General features: G+C 38.7%; 1 protein-coding gene across 1 annotated transcript in view; it reads right to left on the bottom strand.

Annotated features, from left to right (window-relative positions):
- PTPRO (protein tyrosine phosphatase receptor type O) overlaps positions 1 to 17,196 on the bottom strand; it is a 74,825-nt gene extending 57,629 nt beyond the window's left edge. The window contains exons 1-4 of the mRNA XM_042945899.1: positions 16,937 to 17,196; positions 15,654 to 15,765; positions 11,716 to 11,867; positions 10,413 to 10,533 (exon numbers count right to left, since the gene is read on the bottom strand). Coding sequence (XP_042801833.1) covers positions 10,413 to 10,533; positions 11,716 to 11,867; positions 15,654 to 15,765; positions 16,937 to 17,107 — 556 coding nt within the window. The 5' untranslated portion in view covers positions 17,108 to 17,196. The remainder of the gene's footprint in view (positions 1 to 10,412; positions 10,534 to 11,715; positions 11,868 to 15,653; positions 15,766 to 16,936) is intronic.
- Between the last annotated feature and the right edge of the window lie 916 nt (positions 17,197 to 18,112).

The following is an 18,112-nucleotide window of genomic DNA, read 5'->3' as shown; positions in this document are numbered from 1 at the left end:
CTGGATTCCTCCCTGAAAATGTGGGTGTTTGCCATCTATTTCCATATAACTGAGGATGATAGGGCTTTCTGAAAAGTTCCTTTTTCCCCACAGGGCAACTTTTCCACAATGGGCAGTTGCTTATACGTTGAGATCACTACATCATAGTTGCTGCCCTATCAGTTCACGTCATGGGGTGCAGGGGAAGTGCTTTTAAGGACTTCTTAAAAGGATGTCCTTTTTGTGTGGCTTGGCTGTGGGCAGCTGGAAATGGCAGTGAAACTCAGGAGACCACAGTGAGAAATGGGAGAGAGAGAGATTGAGATGAGGCATCAGTTAGTCTTAGGACTAGGAACGGAGCCACGGAACATGACATGCCTGGCATTCCAACCCAGAAGCTAATGCTGGCATGAGGCTGCTGGCCGTGTAGGACCATAGATGAAGGCTGCTGGCCATGTAGGGCCATACAAGAAGGGTAGCAGGGCAATCATGGTCCTCTGAAAACCTGAAGAACACGCTTGTAAGAAGTCAGTAGGAGAAATCTCCCACAAGCTTCCATCATCACTCTCACCCGACTGGCCTACTCTATTGGCGGCCTTATGCTCTGTCATTCTTCCTTACTACAGATTCACTCCGTCTAAGGCCACCCCCTCTACTGGCACCCCAGGGTCCTGTCTCCTCTGGCCCAAGCAAGGAACATCATTTTAATGAACGTCACCTTCTAAACTATCCTGCACCATCATTTTTCCCTTTTCTGTTGAATCGTTTTGATTAGCCGTTGAAAAGCTGTTTCCACCCACTTAAAAAAATAGAAAGAAAGACAAAACAAATCCAACCAAACAAATAAAAACTCTTGGCTTCTTTTATCCTCAGCTCCTGCTCATTTTCTCTCTTCTTTATAATCACACTTCTCAAAAGTTTTGTTATTCCAGCTGTCTTCCTTTTTTCTTTTATTCTCTCTTGAATTACTTTTTAAAAAAAAAAAGTATATTTATTTTGAGAGAGAGAGAGAAGGAGAGCAGGGCAGGGGGAGAGAGAGTGGAGAGAGAGAATCCCAAGCAGGCTCCCCACTGTCAGTGCAGAGCCCAATGTGGGGCTTGAACTCATGAACCGTGAGATCATGACTTGGGTGGAAGCTTAACCGACTGAGCCACCCAGCCGCCCTCTCTTGAATTACTTTTAATAGCATAATTTTCCCTCACTATTCCACCCAAATGCCTCCTTTCTGACTCACCAATAACTCCTGGGTTGCCAATTCTCACTCCACATCTTACTTGACTTACCAGCAGGTGTAAGCTGATCAATCAAGCACTTTCTTTGCTTGGTTCTTTGGACATCACACTTTTCTGTGCTCCTTTTTCCTTTACCGGCCACTCCTTCTCCGGCTCTTTTGCTGGTTTCCATTTCTTAACATTGGAGTGCCAGGGCTCAGTCCTTGGATAGCATGCTTTCTTCTTCATTCACCCCCTGATAACTTCATCAAGTCTGTTTCCTGACTACCCTCAAACTTATACCCCCAATCCTTAAATCTCCCAGAATCCAAGCTCCTTTATCTAATTGCCTACTCAGTATCTGTTCCTTAATATTTAACAGGTACCTTCAAATGTGGATGCATCCAAATCTGAGCTTCTGATCTTTCACCCAAATCTGCCTCTTCCATGATCTTCCCCAACTCAATAAATAGCACCTCTGTCCTTCCAACTGCTCAGGCCCAAGATCTTGGCATCTTCAAGATAAATTTTGAATCTGCTCACGGCTCATCACCTTCACAGCAACCACCCTGGCACAGACAAGTATAATCTCATATTTGGGTAGATGCAGTAGTCTCCTAACTCTAAGGTGACTGTGTAATTTATCAAATATGTCCAAAGTGGAATACTTTTAGGGAAGAAAAGAATTGCAAAAGAGGATGACTAGTCTTTAACTGATCTATAGCAGTGTAAACTGGTATTATGTGTGGTAACTGGCATGTAAGGTCATCTTATCTACCTGGCTTCCTGTTTTACCTTGATCCCTGAACACTATTCTTTACCAAAGTGATCTTGTGAAACTTGTCAGGTCATATGACTCCTTAGCTTGAACCATCTACTGGAATATCATCTCACTTGGTGTGAAATGTCTTTTCAACGACTCCACATGATCTGCTCCTTTGTTACCTCTCTATCCTCTTTTCTACTGCTCTCTCTCTCTCTCTCTTGTTCCTTCCACTTCAGCCACACTACCTTCCTGATCTTTTCTTGAACTTCCAGGTATACCACTGCTTCTGGAGCTTTGCACCTGCAGTTGCCTATGCCTACAAAATCTCCCAGTTATCTGTTTGGCTCACTCCTTTACCTCCTTCAGGTTTTGACTGAAATATCACCTTCACAGTGAAGCTTAACTTATGCCACCGCCTACAAAAATTGCACTCTGCTCCTCATTATGCTTCTTTCTCTGCCTCATTTTCCTCCACAGCATCTGATGTCCTTATATTTGTGTTTATTGTCTCTTTTTCTCCAGTAGAATGAGGGTAGAAATTTTTGTCAGTCTTGTTCATTTCTGTATTCTGAGCACCTAGATTAGTATGTAACACATAGTAAATGCTAAATAAATATGTGTTGATTGATAGAATAAATTATTTTTTTAAATGTGTATCTTTGAAACAGAGACAGAGAATGAGCGGGGGAAGCGCAGAGGGAGAGAGAGAGACACAGAATCCGAAGCAGGTTCCAGGCTCATAGATGTCAGCACAGAGCCCGATGCGGGGCTCGAACTCGTCAACCATGAGATCGTGATCTGAGCCAAAGTCAGATGCCTAACTGACTGAGCCACCCAGGTGCCTCTAGAATAAATTACTTTTTAAAGCATAGTAGCTTAATTAATTTATTAGTTTTTTTTCTGACTGGCAGTCAATATAGATGGGTGGACGGATGGATGGACAGATGGATAGATAGATAGATATATAGATAGATAGATAGATGAGAGATAGAATGGATATGCATATTTTCTTTCTTATTTCACTTTCCTCTTCCCTTCCATACATTCATTCATCCATCCATCTTTCCTTTTCTCTGTGCTACATTGACACAATTTATTCACATTTAGATCTTATTAAGCTCATTTCTTTTTGGTGGGGGGTGAGAGGGATAACAAGGTAGTCACTTACCAGGACATGATCCAAGAAAAGGGCACGGGAGGATAGAGAGAGGTACATTAGACTTCAGTATGCTCTGACTCACAGCATTTCACTCACTTCTTACCAAAAATAAGGGCTGCATATATCCAAGCAACCATTTCCCAAACTGTAAACTCAATGATTTCAACATAAGAATAAACAAATGTTCTCAACTGAGCATGAGATCATGAAGGGCAGTACTGTATAATAGCTGGGTTTTTCTTAAGTAAGAAATTACATTTCATCAAAATAGAAATAATTATTTGTAATCACTGAAATTTTATGACAGAGAGATTGTAATATGCCCCAAATTCCTAACACCTGAAAATATATGGATTCTTTCTTATCCATAGCCAAACTATGTTTAAAGATTTCTAATCTATATAAAGTTTTTCATGACTGAGATTAAGAAAATCAAGCCAATGTTATTAATACCCAAACTCCAAAAGAGGAAGAGAGAAAACCACACAGTGGGTGTGAAATTCCTTCCTTCTCTATTAGGAGTTTTCACTGAAAAAAGAAGTTTATAGGAAAAAAATACACTCCAAATCCAGGAAAACATAAACAGCAGATGGACAAAAAGTGCCAAATCACTGTTTCTTGACTCAGACTCAACAATGTGTGAAGTCAAATTTCTCTAGGTTGCAGCTTGCTCAGATGAGGACGTTTCATTCAATTACCTCCAAACCTCTCCTGGCACTGAAGTTACCTGATTCCTTATCTTGAACCTGTCTGAACACAGCTGTGGTCAGGATACTGCAGAAGTTTGACAGTGATGGTGTATACATTCTGTTTTTGGTTTTCTCTGACCTCGTTGGCTATACCTTCCCAGTCTCTCTGCTCAGTGTCCAAGTGCTGGAAGTGGTTCTTCTCTATTTCTGCTTACTAGTTAGTGATCTCATCTAGACACTCCAAAATTTATATTTCTAGCCCAGAATTCGCTGCTGATCTCCAGACACATAACAAGAATCATTTTATTTGACAACTGTATTTGGATGACCTCTCAGTTTGGTTTTGTTTTTTTTTTTAGTCCAGAGAAGAATCTTTGATTCTCACCCTATCCCAAAGTTACTCCTTTTCTCGTTTTTCTAGTTTTGTCAGTCTCAGTGAATTGTGCCACCATCCAGCCTAGTTGCTTAAGAGTAAAGCCTAGGAGTTAATTTTAATTTCCCTTTCTCTTATTTCCTATTTTCACCCCACAAACAAGTTCTATGGACACAACCTCCAAAATAACTCCTGAATTCTGTCCATTTTTCTTCATCTCCATTATTCCCACTTAACTAAAAGTTGCCCTCATTTCCAATGGAACTTACTGAATTAGAATGTTATTTTTTTAAATTTTTTTTCACATTTATTTATTTTTGAGAGATAGACAGAGCATGAGTGAGGGAGAGGCAGAGAAAGAGGGAGATACAGAATCCAAAGCAGGCTCCAGGCTCTGAGCTGTCAGCACAGAGCCTGATATGGGGCTCGAACTCACAAACTGTGAGATCAAGACCTGAGTCGAAGTCAGACACTTAACCGACTGAGCCACCCAGGCGCCCCGAATTAGAATGTTATTTTTTTAATATGAAATTTATTGTCAAATTGGTTTCCATAAAACACCCAGTGCTAATCCCAACAGGTGCCCTCCTCAATGCCCATCACCCACTTTCCCCTCCATCCCACCCACCATCAACCCTCAGTTTATTCTCAGTTTCTAAGAATCTCTTATGGTTTGCATCTTTCCCTCTCTGTAACTTTTTTTCTCCCCCTTCCCCTCGCCCATGGTCTTCTGTTAAGTTTCTCAGGATCCACATAAGAGTGAAAACATATGGTATCTGTCTTTCTCTGTATGACTTATTTCACTTAGCATAACACTCTCCAGTTTCATCCACGTTGCTACAAAAGGCCATTTTTCATTCTTTCTCATTGCCAAGTAGTATTCCATTGCATATATAAACCACAAATTCTTTGTCCAGTCTCACCGCTGTTGCTTAACATAGTGTTGGAAGTTCTAGCATCAGCAATCAGACAACAAAAGGAAATCAAAGGCATCCAAATTGGCAAAGATGAAGTCAAGCTTTCACTTTTTGCAGATGACATGATATTATACATGGGAAACCCGACAGACTCCACCAAAAGTCTGCTAGAACTGATACGTGAATTCAACAAGGTTGCAGGATACAAAATTAATGTACAGAAATCAGTTGCATTCTTATACACTAATAATGAAGCAACAGAAAGGCAAATAAAGAAACTGGTCCCATTCACAATTGCACCAAGAATCATAGAATACCTAGGAGTAAACCTAACCAAAGATGTAAAAGATCTGTATGCTGAAAACTATAGAACGCTTATGAAGGAAATTGAAGAAGATACAAATAAATAGAAACACATTCCATGTTCATGGATTGGAAGAATAAATATTGTTAAAATGTCCATACTACCCAAAGCAATCTACACATTCAATGCAATCCCAATCAAAATTTCACCAGCATTCTTCTTGAAACTAGAACAAGCAATCCTAAAATTTGTATGGAACCACAAAAGACCCCGAATAGCCAAAGTAATATTGAAGAAGAAAACCAAAACGGGAATGCTATTTTTAAAGTTAGGGCACATGGTGCCTTAATCGGTCTCCCTATCTTCACTGGTAACCCAACAATCCTTCCTCCCTTGAGCAACCAGAGGGATTATTTTAAATATGTCAGATTGTTTATTTTTAATTCTTTAAATTCTCTCTTATTACACTCAAAATAAAATCTCAACTCCATCTTCTTAAAAATCCTGTATAATTTGGTCTCTGCCTATTCCTTCTGCTTTGCATGCCCTTTCCCAAACTTTTCATGGCAGATCCTTTCTTGTGATTCATATCTCTCATCATTGCTTCCTCAGAGAAAGGTTTGCTGCTTATACACTGTCCCACACTACCCTGTTTTAATGTGGTACACAGCACTTCTTACCATCTCCCCCTTCGGCAGATCCTAAGCTCCTTGTGAACAGAAACTGAACCCTTCGAGTTCATTATTACAAGTAGTCTGGCATCTGGGCAATTCTTAGAAGGTTCTCAGTATGTATTCGTTGAATGAATTCATGAATGGATATTCTACTACCATAGAGCTATTTTGTGATAGGCCCAACCCTTCTCATCCCTATTTCTTTTCCTTTCTTTCTTTCTTGAATGGTTGCTTATCTGGTGTAAACTTACCCAATTCTCTTAAAGTTGGCCCAGAGTTTCAAGTGGATTCACCAAGACCAGAAGTTATGACTGGTTGCTGGTTGAAGCCACAGTTGCATGTAGACCAGTAAGTTCTTGTAAAATGACATTTCTTAGCGCAGATTTGATTCACATTTGTGTTGACTGCCAAAGGGAACTGTCATCACATACCTCCATGGTACCGTGAAACTGCTGACAACTTACAATTCTTAATAGGATGATGGGCTCAATGCCCTGCAAACAGTACCACTGTTGGTAGATGTCTTCTTGTGGATGCTGATCGGTGACATAATATTTGAGAATCTTTGGCAATTGCTTTGAGGCTCTCTACCCTTGCACATACCATCCTGGATTACTTTATATTATACTGGACTCAATCATAGCCTGGTTTCTTCCCATAGATGTAGATCCTGCCCTCCATGATACCAAGTAGAGCCATTGCAAAGAGGCTTTTATCACAAAGAAACCGACCTCAGGGTTAGCCAAACCAGTTTTGGTCCTACCTTTAACAACATCGTTCTGATTCACACTAGCCTTAAAAATCTGTGTGCCAGAGTTGCAGGTTTCTGTAAAGTAGAATTCGTATGACTTCTATGGACACCGAATGAATGCTATAAAGGAACATAAAATGACTAGAATGAAAGTTCTATGAAATAAAAGATAACTGCAATCAGCTATTACTAAAGCAAAATGTTATTTTACTTCTTTGAAAGATAAAATTTGGTAGAATGTATTCAACTTTGAGGTCTGTGGTTGCAGTTCGGTTCAATAAATATCTATTGAGCACCTACAGTAGGCAAAGCCATATGTGTTATGGAAAATTGAAAGAACCAAAAAACAATAATGTGATGAGTGGAATAGAAAATAGACTTCTAGACAAATGGATGACAAGTGAAATTATTTAGTTTTCAGGGGGAAAAAGGCCGAGTTCTGGCACATTATATACAGATTGTCTTGTTTTCAGAGAGCAATGATGTAGAAGCAGTATTTTGTCTGATATTTAGATCATAAAAAGGAAAACCTTATTGATTTTAAGAAATAATTTTTATGGAAACTGGCCTTCCCTTCTTGAAAAGTTTAAAGGACCTTTCTACACTGGTTTAAGTAGTCCTGCCTGCTAACAGGAAAATATGGAACCTCAAAACCTCATGATAAATTTGGGCTGGGAACTATCATGATTTTTACTCATACGCCTGTGTAGCGTGAATATAACTGTACCAGCTCAGGACTTTAACTCATACTCCTGATCATATATCAACCATAATGTCACATTATGGCAACAGTGAGGCTCTCGATAGGCTCCCTAATTGCTGCTTTGGTAAGACCCACCTCTGAACAACCAAATGAGTTAGAGAAAGCAGCTAGCACCCAAGAAACACTTACAGCCTCCTGTAATCATAAAGCTGGGGACAAGAAACGCATGGGGAATGTGAGCATAATCTTTAAGCAATTCCAGTTACCTGGAAACGAGTTTTGAACGGATTTTTATATCCACGAAGGACAAAATCAGAGATAGCAGTTGCAAGTGATAGGCAGGCATTTTTTTTTTTTTAATAGAAGGATCACACAACGTTGGAAGCTGGTGATCTCCACATTCCTAGAGTTGAAGTACAGACGGTTGGGGAAGAAGAACAGATTGCCTGCAGTGAATGAAACTGAACTCGTGGTTCTCAATGGGAGGGTGTTTGTAAATTTGTAGGAATGTTTTTAATAGCCACCAGGAAGGTTGTTAACTGGGCTTCTGTAGGCAGGAAGCAGAAATGCTAGATGTTCTGCAATGATCATGAAAGCTCCAAACAGAAAAACTGTCCCAAGTCCCACATCCCACATATGTTTGTAATGTCATACCAGAATAAATCCACTATAAATGTAATTGCAAGTACTTTATCACATAATAATGTTAGAAAAGATTTTCTGGAAGTTGAGTAAAATAATTTAGAAGAAAGTTGTCATTAAGAAAAATACCTAAATGGAATTAAGGTGTTATTGACAAATTACTCAATAATTTACTTTTTCTGCCAATAGTTTCTATTTAATATGTTATGTATCTCCAGCTACCTATTTAATTTTATTTATTTATTTAAAAATTTGTTAATGTTTATTTATTTTTGAGAGAGAGAGAGACAGACAGACAGACAGACAGAGTGTGAGTGGGAGAGGGGCAGAGAGAGAGGGAGACACAGAATCCGAAGCAGGCTCCAGGCTCCCAGCTGTCAGCGCAGAGCCCGATGTGGGGTTCAAACCATGCGATCATGACCCGAGCTGAAGTCGGATACTTAACCAACTGCGCCACCTGGACAACCCTAATTTTAAAGGGTGTCAGTGTGAGGATTTAATTTTTGCCATGGCCAACAGAAGACAAAAAGATTTAAGACAGAGTGTTTTATGCACTGAATTATAGAGAAAAGCAACTACTGGGGAAACTAAGGAAAGACTGTGTTTTGTTTTGTTTTGTTTTGTTTTGTTTTGTTTTGTTTGGGATTTGCTACGAGTTTTCTAAAGCTACATCCCTACCAGCAATGGTACTCTGGGTGTTTGTTTAAGCTGCTAATAAAACACCCTGGATCAGTCTTTACCTACAGCTACGCCTATAAACATATGTGGTGAGAGTGACAATTTGACACTCTTAGGAACAGACTTAGATACAGACTATAAATTAGCAGACATCCGAAACAGGATGTCAGTAAGTTGCATTAAGTGTTTTGAAAATATTCTTATTTTCAATATTGCCATTCTCTATACTGTTAATTTTCAAAATATAAAAAGGAGATCTCTGCTGTGAAAATCACACATTGAAGTGCATCCATTTCTAGGTGGCCCCTCTTACACTGACACTACCCCACAACTGTTTGCCAATCCATTCTCTTGCCTGCTGCTGATTATAGACTATTATCCCTGAGGCCCCTTTATGTATCAGAAACTAAATGTATACCTCACTATGTGGAAAACTGTTGAATGTAAAAGATGTGTTTTGTGTTAAATAGTGTCACTTCCTAGTTGTATTTCATAATATAAATAATTATTTTGACACTACACTACACCATCATTTCCAGCTCATTTGCAAGAATATTATACTTTCCTCATTTCCCCCCATCCACAGCCTATTATTTTTCTTGGCATGTTCTCTTTACTTTAATTAAGGTTATTTTCCTCTTTCTCTCATCACATGCAAATACATGTAATCTCTTACTACTTATCCTAATTCTAACTTTTATTCAAGGGTCCACTTGTACTTATGCTTGCTCAGTTATTTATTCACGCCTTTATTTCCTTTTATACGTGCATGGAAGAACTACTGATTCCTTTACTGCTTGTAAACTTCAACTTTTTCATTTTAATTATGTGCAGTCATTAGACAATTCCATTTTGACTTACAGAAGCACTGTATCTGAACAAATACACAGGGAATCCATATGATTTTGTTATATTTTTTTTACCTTGGTTTTACACTACAATTAGGACATTATATCAACTTTGAAAATCAGTATGTGGGTTATTTTATCTATAAGTCTCAATTTGAGATATTAAAAAGGGCATCACATAATACTTACATGAGAAAGGAATGGTGTCTGATAGGGGTTGAAAGCACTGCACTAGATAATCTCTAAGGCTTTTCCTTTTCTAAATTCCTAAGATTTCTTCATTTCTCTAATCTCACTAAGGATGGGGAATACTCCTGACTCCCAGAATAGCAAAAATTCCATTCACAGAAACCTATATTAAGTTGAACGAGGGCGCCTGGGTGGCTCAGTTGGTTAAGTGTCCGACTTAAGCTCAGGTCATAATCTCACAGTTCATGAGTTGGAGCCATGGGTCAGGATCTCTGCTATAAACACAGAGCCTGCTTTGGATCTTCTGCCCTCCTCTCTCTCTCTGCCCCTCTCCTGCTCATTCTCTGTCTCTCAAAAATACATAAACATTTAAGTTGAACATACATGTTTATGTTGCACTTATGAAAGAGAGTGAACATTTTTCTGTTATTTCATCAAATTGAAAAGACCATGACAAATCAAGAGATGCAGACGCTAGTTCTCTGGGCATGACTATTTTCACAAACACCCTCATGTATATTTTTCTTACCTAGCTTGACAAGGCGGAGCATGGAGGTATTACTTCCTCTTTCAGTGCAAGCGGTTACTGAGAGGTTGTAGATATCTCCTGGAGGCAGACTGAGAATCGCAGTCATGACATTGCGTGTTACCTGAAAGACCCATCAAGATTGAAGGTTTAAACTTCTAATGAACTTGAACTAGAACACCACTCCAAACAACTACAGGGCTATGGTAGGCATTCTGTCTACTCTATGCTGCTTTCTATAGTTGATTACAACCCTACTGATACTTTATTTCCTTTGAAAATGATATGAATTCCTCAACTGAACCAAATGCAAGGTAGCTCTACACGTGCACAATAAATATCAGAACATTTTTGCAATTAATCCTCTATTTAGAATAGGTACTACTCTGATACTTTTCTTCTTATTCACAGCAAATTTTAGAAAAGGCAACTGTTAGGTGTCTGCTGATATGTATATAACTCAGCCCTAGCTGAGAAGCTCAGAAGACACCTAGTCATATCTATAGCCACCTGGTTTCTTAACTAAAGACTACATTTCCTAGTTTCCTCTATAGCTAGAGGGAACCATGTGATCTACTTCTGACCAATGGATCATAAGTGGAAGTCACATGGGCAGCTTATAATCCTGTCTACACTCTGTAAGTGCTGGGCCTCCATATCTTCTCCTTTCCTCTCCCTGCATGCTAGAATATGGATGTAATGATGATAAGGTTCAGCTATACAAATGAAGACTACACAGTTTTAGAAGAAACAACAAGACAGAAAGAATCTGGACCCCTGGATGATTGATCCTTTACAGCAGAGGTGCTCTGACAGTTCTATGCTAGCACGAGAGAAACAAGCTTTTATTTTCTTCGAGCTATGTTTTTTTTTTTTACAGTAGTTTAGTCTGTACCCTAACTAACGCCATGTCAAAAGTGTAATTAATAAAGCAGGAGAAAAGAAATCAGTATTTTCAATGTACCCAAATATTTAGGCATTGGTGATATATGGAGAAAATATCAAAACACATTAACTGTGGTTTTCTTGAAAATGTTTGACATCCTGAATAAAAACCTCAAATCATAACTTTAAATGTAAATGATGAGTAGTTTTAACTATTAGAGATCACTATTAAAGATTAAAAGGTAAACTCTCTGAAAGGAGGAATTTAATTTTTTTTACTGTCCCTTCTCCGGAGCCCAAAACAGTGCAAACTGGCATAAACCATTTGTTTAATGTTTCAATAAATGTTTGCTTAATGGTTTTCAAGAGTTTATGTAAATAAATGTTCAGATGCCCGATACTGGGATTCAAAAAAACATACGCTTTTTTTAATTTTCTTCTTTCCTTCTGCAACAACCATCCAGTGTAACATTCTAGAATGGGAGAGGTCAGTTGTGTCGTCCCCATATGTCCAACTGATATATAACAGACTGTTGAAATACTCCACAGATGTGATTTCTGGAGCAACTGGGGCTACAAGGAAGGTAAGAGGCACATTTTAGTTTAATAAGAGACTAATATAATTAAAGTACTTACCAACAGAGCATGCAATCCCATGTAGAGTTAATTTAGAGAATTAAAATTCACACCATAAAGGGGTACCTGGTGCCCAGTTGGTTAAGCATCGGACTCTTGATCTTGGTTCAGGTCATGATCTCATAGTTCGTGGGTTTGAGCCCTGCATTGGGCTCCTCACTGACATCGTTGAGCCTGCTTGGGATTCTCACTCTCTGCCCCTCCCCCGCTCACTCACATGCTTTCTCTCTCTCTCTCTCTCTCTCTCTGTCTGTCTCAAAATAAATAAACCTTAAAAAATTCACACCATAAGATGGTCCTGGGGATCCCAGGACCTCTCAGTAACATAAAGAAGGTTGGTGGTAAAAGCTGGGCACTGATTTCCTGGGTCCCCACCTTGTATGGCCCAGACACAAGGCAGCCAGACCCATCTGTACCTGAGGATATCAGGTCTTTTATATTGATTTCATAGTTAGAAGATTCCTAAAATGTTCACTTCTTTGCATCCACTTGTTGCATCAATAAATTAATAGTATAAGGCATTATCGAATTGATTTTCCAAGCAGTACTGGAAAACTTGGGGTCCTATAAAAGTATATTTTTTATTGTGGCATAGCAAAGATGTTTATAGAAATAAAGGGCAGTAAGATCAATGATTAGAGGGGCAGGAAATAAATATTGTTTATATAAAATCACAAAGCAATACCATTGATCATGTCTAACCAGCACCTTGCAAAAAGTAGGCTCTTAAATGTTACTGAAGCAAGTAGCAAGGAAGGAAAGAAGGGCTCTTTTATCACACCACGAAACTAACTTCTAACACTGAGTTTCTTCATTTATTTTATATTCTGACACATTTAAATTCAAATTTTTTAATGGGGAGGAGAGTTCATTACCAGCTTTATAATATATGAGCTCTGAATGTATATTTTAATTATTTTTTAAACTTAATTGATAATTCTGAAGATTTTAGGAAACACGCACACACAGTTGAAGTTCAGTTCCCTGTGCATGCTGGTTTGGACAAGCAAGTGTTCCATTCTGAGAGACAGCACAAGACCAAAGGAAATATCTGGAGGAGAATTTCTATAAACCATGAAGATTTAGTTTCCTCGACATGCTACGAGTACTTGTAACAAACATTCATAACTATGCTTTCTAGAACAATTTTTACGGAACACACTTGTAATATAGAGCGTAAAATACATTTCTGTAGCAAGCAAGTTAACACAAACCCAAATCGTATTTCAGAATAGTCTAATAAAGAGAATAATACCTGTGGCTTCTTTCCTCCATTATATTTCTATGTACTTCGTTATACATATGTATCTATACTTACATTTTGCCAAAGGATATTTTCTCATGTTCTAATTCTACTGAGGACAAGAAATACTTTTAAAATTGCAAACCCGGAAACGTATTTAAAATTGTATAAGTATTAACACAAATCCCCGCACATAAGTATTAACTAGAGATCTTTAGATTTTTATACGCCATGTTGTTGCCTTAAAATTCAGCATATTGCTGAAAGGCCACAAGATGTCACTATTTGTTTATTAAACATAATTTGGTACACTGGCATAATTACTATGCATTTGACTTGCAGACAAAGTTGCCTAACAAAGACAGTAGTCCAGAGATCCTAATAAATCACACCTTATTCAAATATTTTATTCCTGTATCCTTTTATATCACACGATTTGGCGTTTTGGATCACAACTAAAAGCACAGGAAAGAGAAGTGTGATATCCTTGTTTGCTTTAAACTTGAGACGAGGGAAGAAAAGCAAAACGAGATAAGGCAAATATTTCAATTGGTTTTAAAAATAAGTCTAAAAATAAGTCAGTGCCCATATATATTTTAATAATGATTTACATTATATAATTTACTTCTCACACTACCTGTGAAATATTATTATGCCTATTTGACAGATGGGAGAGTTGAGACCGTCTATATTCATATGCTTAGGTGACACCGTGAAGGGACAGTGTCAGCATGACTTAGGAGATAGTCCCAGGAGGGCTCGCTTCGGCAGCACATACACTAAAATAGGAGATTGTCCCAGGAAAAGATAAGGAGTTCACAAAGATCAATTTGCTGGAGACAACAGACTGCTCATCTAGCCAAGCAGCTCACTTAACCATAGAACTATTCAGACTTGCCAGGCCCATAACTTTTGCCAGGTCCCAGTCAGTTCCCAGCTCTGAAAGGCACACCTAAGCCACTTGAGTCCAGAACTCCAAATCCTGTTAATCGTTCGTTTCCAGTGTCCCCCTTCAGAGACACCATAGAGAGCCTGGCAAGGTGGTTTTCTGCTTTATTACAGAGAGTTCTAAAACACTTGGTCTTGCTCTATTAGCCGGTTGTTAGGTCACATTTTGAATTCTGCCAATGAGAAAAAAGAAGTCGAGGATCATTAGGACAATTTGCTCAAAGTCTGACAGCTAGAATTCTGGAGGGCCAGGTCTGCTCAATCACGTCTTCAGATGCAAAGTCTGGGCTCCTTTCAGACGTCTCTGTCTGAGGGGGAAAGAGTATTCTCAGAAAGGCAATGTCAATAAAGTTAAGCTGTATGAATTATTTATATGGTAAAATGTAACTAAAATTAAGTATGCAATTATTAATATAGTCAAGAAGCTCACACACTACTTATCACATAATTGGTATTTTCTACCTTTTTGATATTTTGGTAGTCTTTCACTTGTCTACTCTAGTGTTACTATTAATATCTGGAACACAGGGAGCTCCAAATATTGTCTAGTAAAGGAAAGGGATATACTATGTCTGTTGATAGTGTAAGAATTCACATGATTAACTTCTTCTTTTTTTTTAAGATTTTATTTTTAAGTAATCTCTATACTCAACATGGGGCTCGAACTCACAACCCAGAGATCAAGAGTTGCATGCTCTACCAACTGGGCCAGCCAGGTGCTCCCACGCGATTGATTTCTTTGCATTTTCTTTCATTGATAAAGTCTGACAGAGTAAAACTAGATGTCCAGTGAAGAAAATATTTTGGAAACATTTTTCTTCACCTAAACATATTTTTCTCACATCTTCTGTCAGTATAACACTAATTATAGCCTTGTAGTCCAACCAAAATTTCCTGAAAAATCATAGTTCAAATAGGATTCTGAAATAGTCAGTGTTTCTTTGATGAAATCCCCCTTCCATTGCCATCTCTGACCACCTCTGTTATCTATCTCTGCTATATGAAAATGAGCTAACAACTATTTCAGTGCTTTAAAAAAAAAAAAAACCTGAGGCTTACAAAAGTTAACATGCACAGGTTACACAGGGTAGATGGCCGATCCGTGATTCAAACCTAGGTCCATCAGTCTCCAAAGCCTGTTATAACTCCTGCTGTGGACAATGCTGCCATCAGCCTGTAACTTTACAACTTGAATTAATAAGGAAATGGAGGCACTCTAGCAAACAAAATCATTGAGTGGGTAAAATCAGTTGAAGCCCAAAGTTCTGTCTGCTACATCTCTATTCTAATCGATTCCAAACAGGGGCACATAAATAAAGGACAATGACTCAGGATGAAAATGTATTTTGATTTTCAAAGACTATCATTTAAACAAATAATGAACTTTCAGAATCAAGGATACTAGCTTCCATGAGACTGAGCTTCAGTCAGTGCTGGGTGAGTGCCTAGCACTTTCTGGAGATGTATCTCTTCAGAAACTCCTCAAAATGGCGTTCTCTCCCCGTGGAAGCCGTTCCCATAACACTACTCACCTGTTATGAAGCTTATGGTGGAGCTGTCGCAACAGCTCAGTTCTGGGTCTCCCCATGTTACCATGGTAACTCGAAAGTTGTAGTACCATGCTGGCAACAGATTGGCTATCCTCTAAAAAGAGCAAGGAGACAAAAGAGCAAGGGAGAAAAAATCCTATTTTTGGAATAGAGTTACTTTTATTAGGTCATGAAAATTATTAATAAGTATTTTTTATTTTCCTTCCCATACCTTTTTGTATTGTATGTATATACATGTATGTATATCTGCATGTAAATAGAATGATCTACAAACAGAACTTTTAAAAAAGTGATTCATCGGTATTGAGTCCAATGTTACTAATATTGGTCTCGTTTTGCAGTTTCCTAAGTTGTATTACGCATGTGAAATAGTACTTATTTGTAAGCGACTGTACATACACATTCCCCTATTTCTACAAAAACTGGCCTCTCACGACTTTGTGTTCTCCCAGTTTGGACCATAATCATGCATCCTTGTTGGGTGGCAAATACCAGAGACATCAACCGGGTAGAGGGCAATCGTGCACTTCATGTGTGACCTGTGCCTTAGAAATTATTCCAGCCTCAGAAAGTGCAATCTTTCCCTGCTCTCTTGAAAAGCATCCTCTAGTTGCACCTGGTTGCAACCAACCTCAGTTGGTTAAGTGTCCGACTTCACTCAGGTCATAATCTCACAGTCTGTGGGTTCGAGCCCCACATTGGGCTCTGGGTTGACAGCTCAGAGCCTGGAGCCTGTTTCAGATTCTCTGTCTCCCTCTCTGTCTGCCCCTCCCCTGCTCATACTCTCTCTCTCTGTCCTTCAAAAATAAATAAACATTAAAAAAAATTTTTTTAAAAGAAAGAAAAGCATCCTCTAATAGCCTGACATCATAGGTATTTAAGTGATGTGTAGATGTTAAGAATACTCATCACTAGTGTTAAAACAGTGTCAACTAATTATTGAATGACTAACGGTAACTTTTTGTGTTTTCCTCCTAGGGACAGAGACAGACCATAAGCTCTTAGCTCTATTAAAACGTGGATATGCCCAATTAGGGGTGAAAGCATGCTTCACATAATTATTTCTCTCTCTTTCTCTCTTTCAATCTCTCTCTCTCAATCTCTCCCTCGGAAAAAACAGTCCTACACGCAAAAACAACTAAAAAAAATCTTGAAGGTAGCAAACCACCCATGTGTATTTACAGGTAACTTTTTCTGATACACTTGGTACAGAAAGGCAAATTTCTTTACACCGGAAGTGTGACGGCTACTTAAGGAACCATTACCACTGATGCAGTTAAGGAGACAGTCGCTGCTATTTCATAGTATGTTGTCCACTCTGATGTCATTGTTGCAGGGTTGAAATAAAACATTTCAACTACATATTTTCTGAACACTCCTAAGTAAGGTCTGCTCCAGCTCAGAACCACTGCCGTAGGACCCAAGGGATAGAGCATTAGATCCTTTATTCCCGTTGGAACTAAGAAGAAGCAGGGAAGGATGAGAAAAGAGAGCCAAGAAGAAAGGTTTAATATCTTTTCGAATGTCTTAGAAATGGCTTCAAACTTCTTAAAACTAGAGTTTTTGCCCTTCTGATATGGTCATTGAATAAATCATATTTGCCTCCGATGTTATTTTTCTGAGTAATAGTTGCTAACTTTAGACCCCAGGTTATACAACTGTAGTCATTTATGACTCTGGATGTAGAATATTGGGTGAATGAGTATGGACCCCCCCATATATGATGCTAATGACTTGGGCATGGACACTGCGTCCCCCTCCCCACCAACAGTACTCTGGTAAAGTAATTCTTGAGGCTGGCCACTTACCGATAGCAAATGTCACAGGATCTGAAGGTGGGCCAATCAAAGGGCCTTTTCTTAGGTACATCACGACCTGGTACTGGGCACCGGGAACCAGATTTTCAATAATAGATTTGCTTGAGTTCACCTTTAAACCAAACACCCAACATAATTTATTTAGACGTGGGCTTTCAGAATGTGACACAGAGGCTGATACCATATTCAGGGACTCTTTGTGGAGCCGCAGACGCCTTTGAAATCCAGAAGCCTTTGCTCGTTCTGGGGAAGGTCAGATTTCAAAATTAGCATGATTTATAGTTTATGTGAACACTGAAGGGAACCCGGAACATTCAAATTCTACGGCTGGATTTAATAAGCCCCATGAACTGCTTTATACCATCAATGTCAATTTTAACCATGTACACTAGAGACACATCAGCCTCTAACCATAATCAAATCAGCAATACCATAAGGGTAGTCTGACATCCTAAATTGTAGTGTCAGCTAAAAACATACAAAGATCAGTGCAGGAATGTCTTTGGTCTCTCGTCACTAAGAAGCATATAATATCTAATTATAGAGAAGGAAATGACCTCAGAGATTATCTGCTCCAAATCTCTCATTTAATAGATCAAAACAGTAAAACCAGGAAATGGCCAA

This window comes from Panthera leo, chromosome B4 (assembly GCF_018350215.1).
Source record: "Panthera leo isolate Ple1 chromosome B4, P.leo_Ple1_pat1.1, whole genome shotgun sequence".
Classification (NCBI taxonomy): domain Eukaryota; kingdom Metazoa; phylum Chordata; class Mammalia; order Carnivora; family Felidae; genus Panthera; species Panthera leo.
This window is presented reverse-complemented; position numbering and strand designations above follow the sequence as displayed.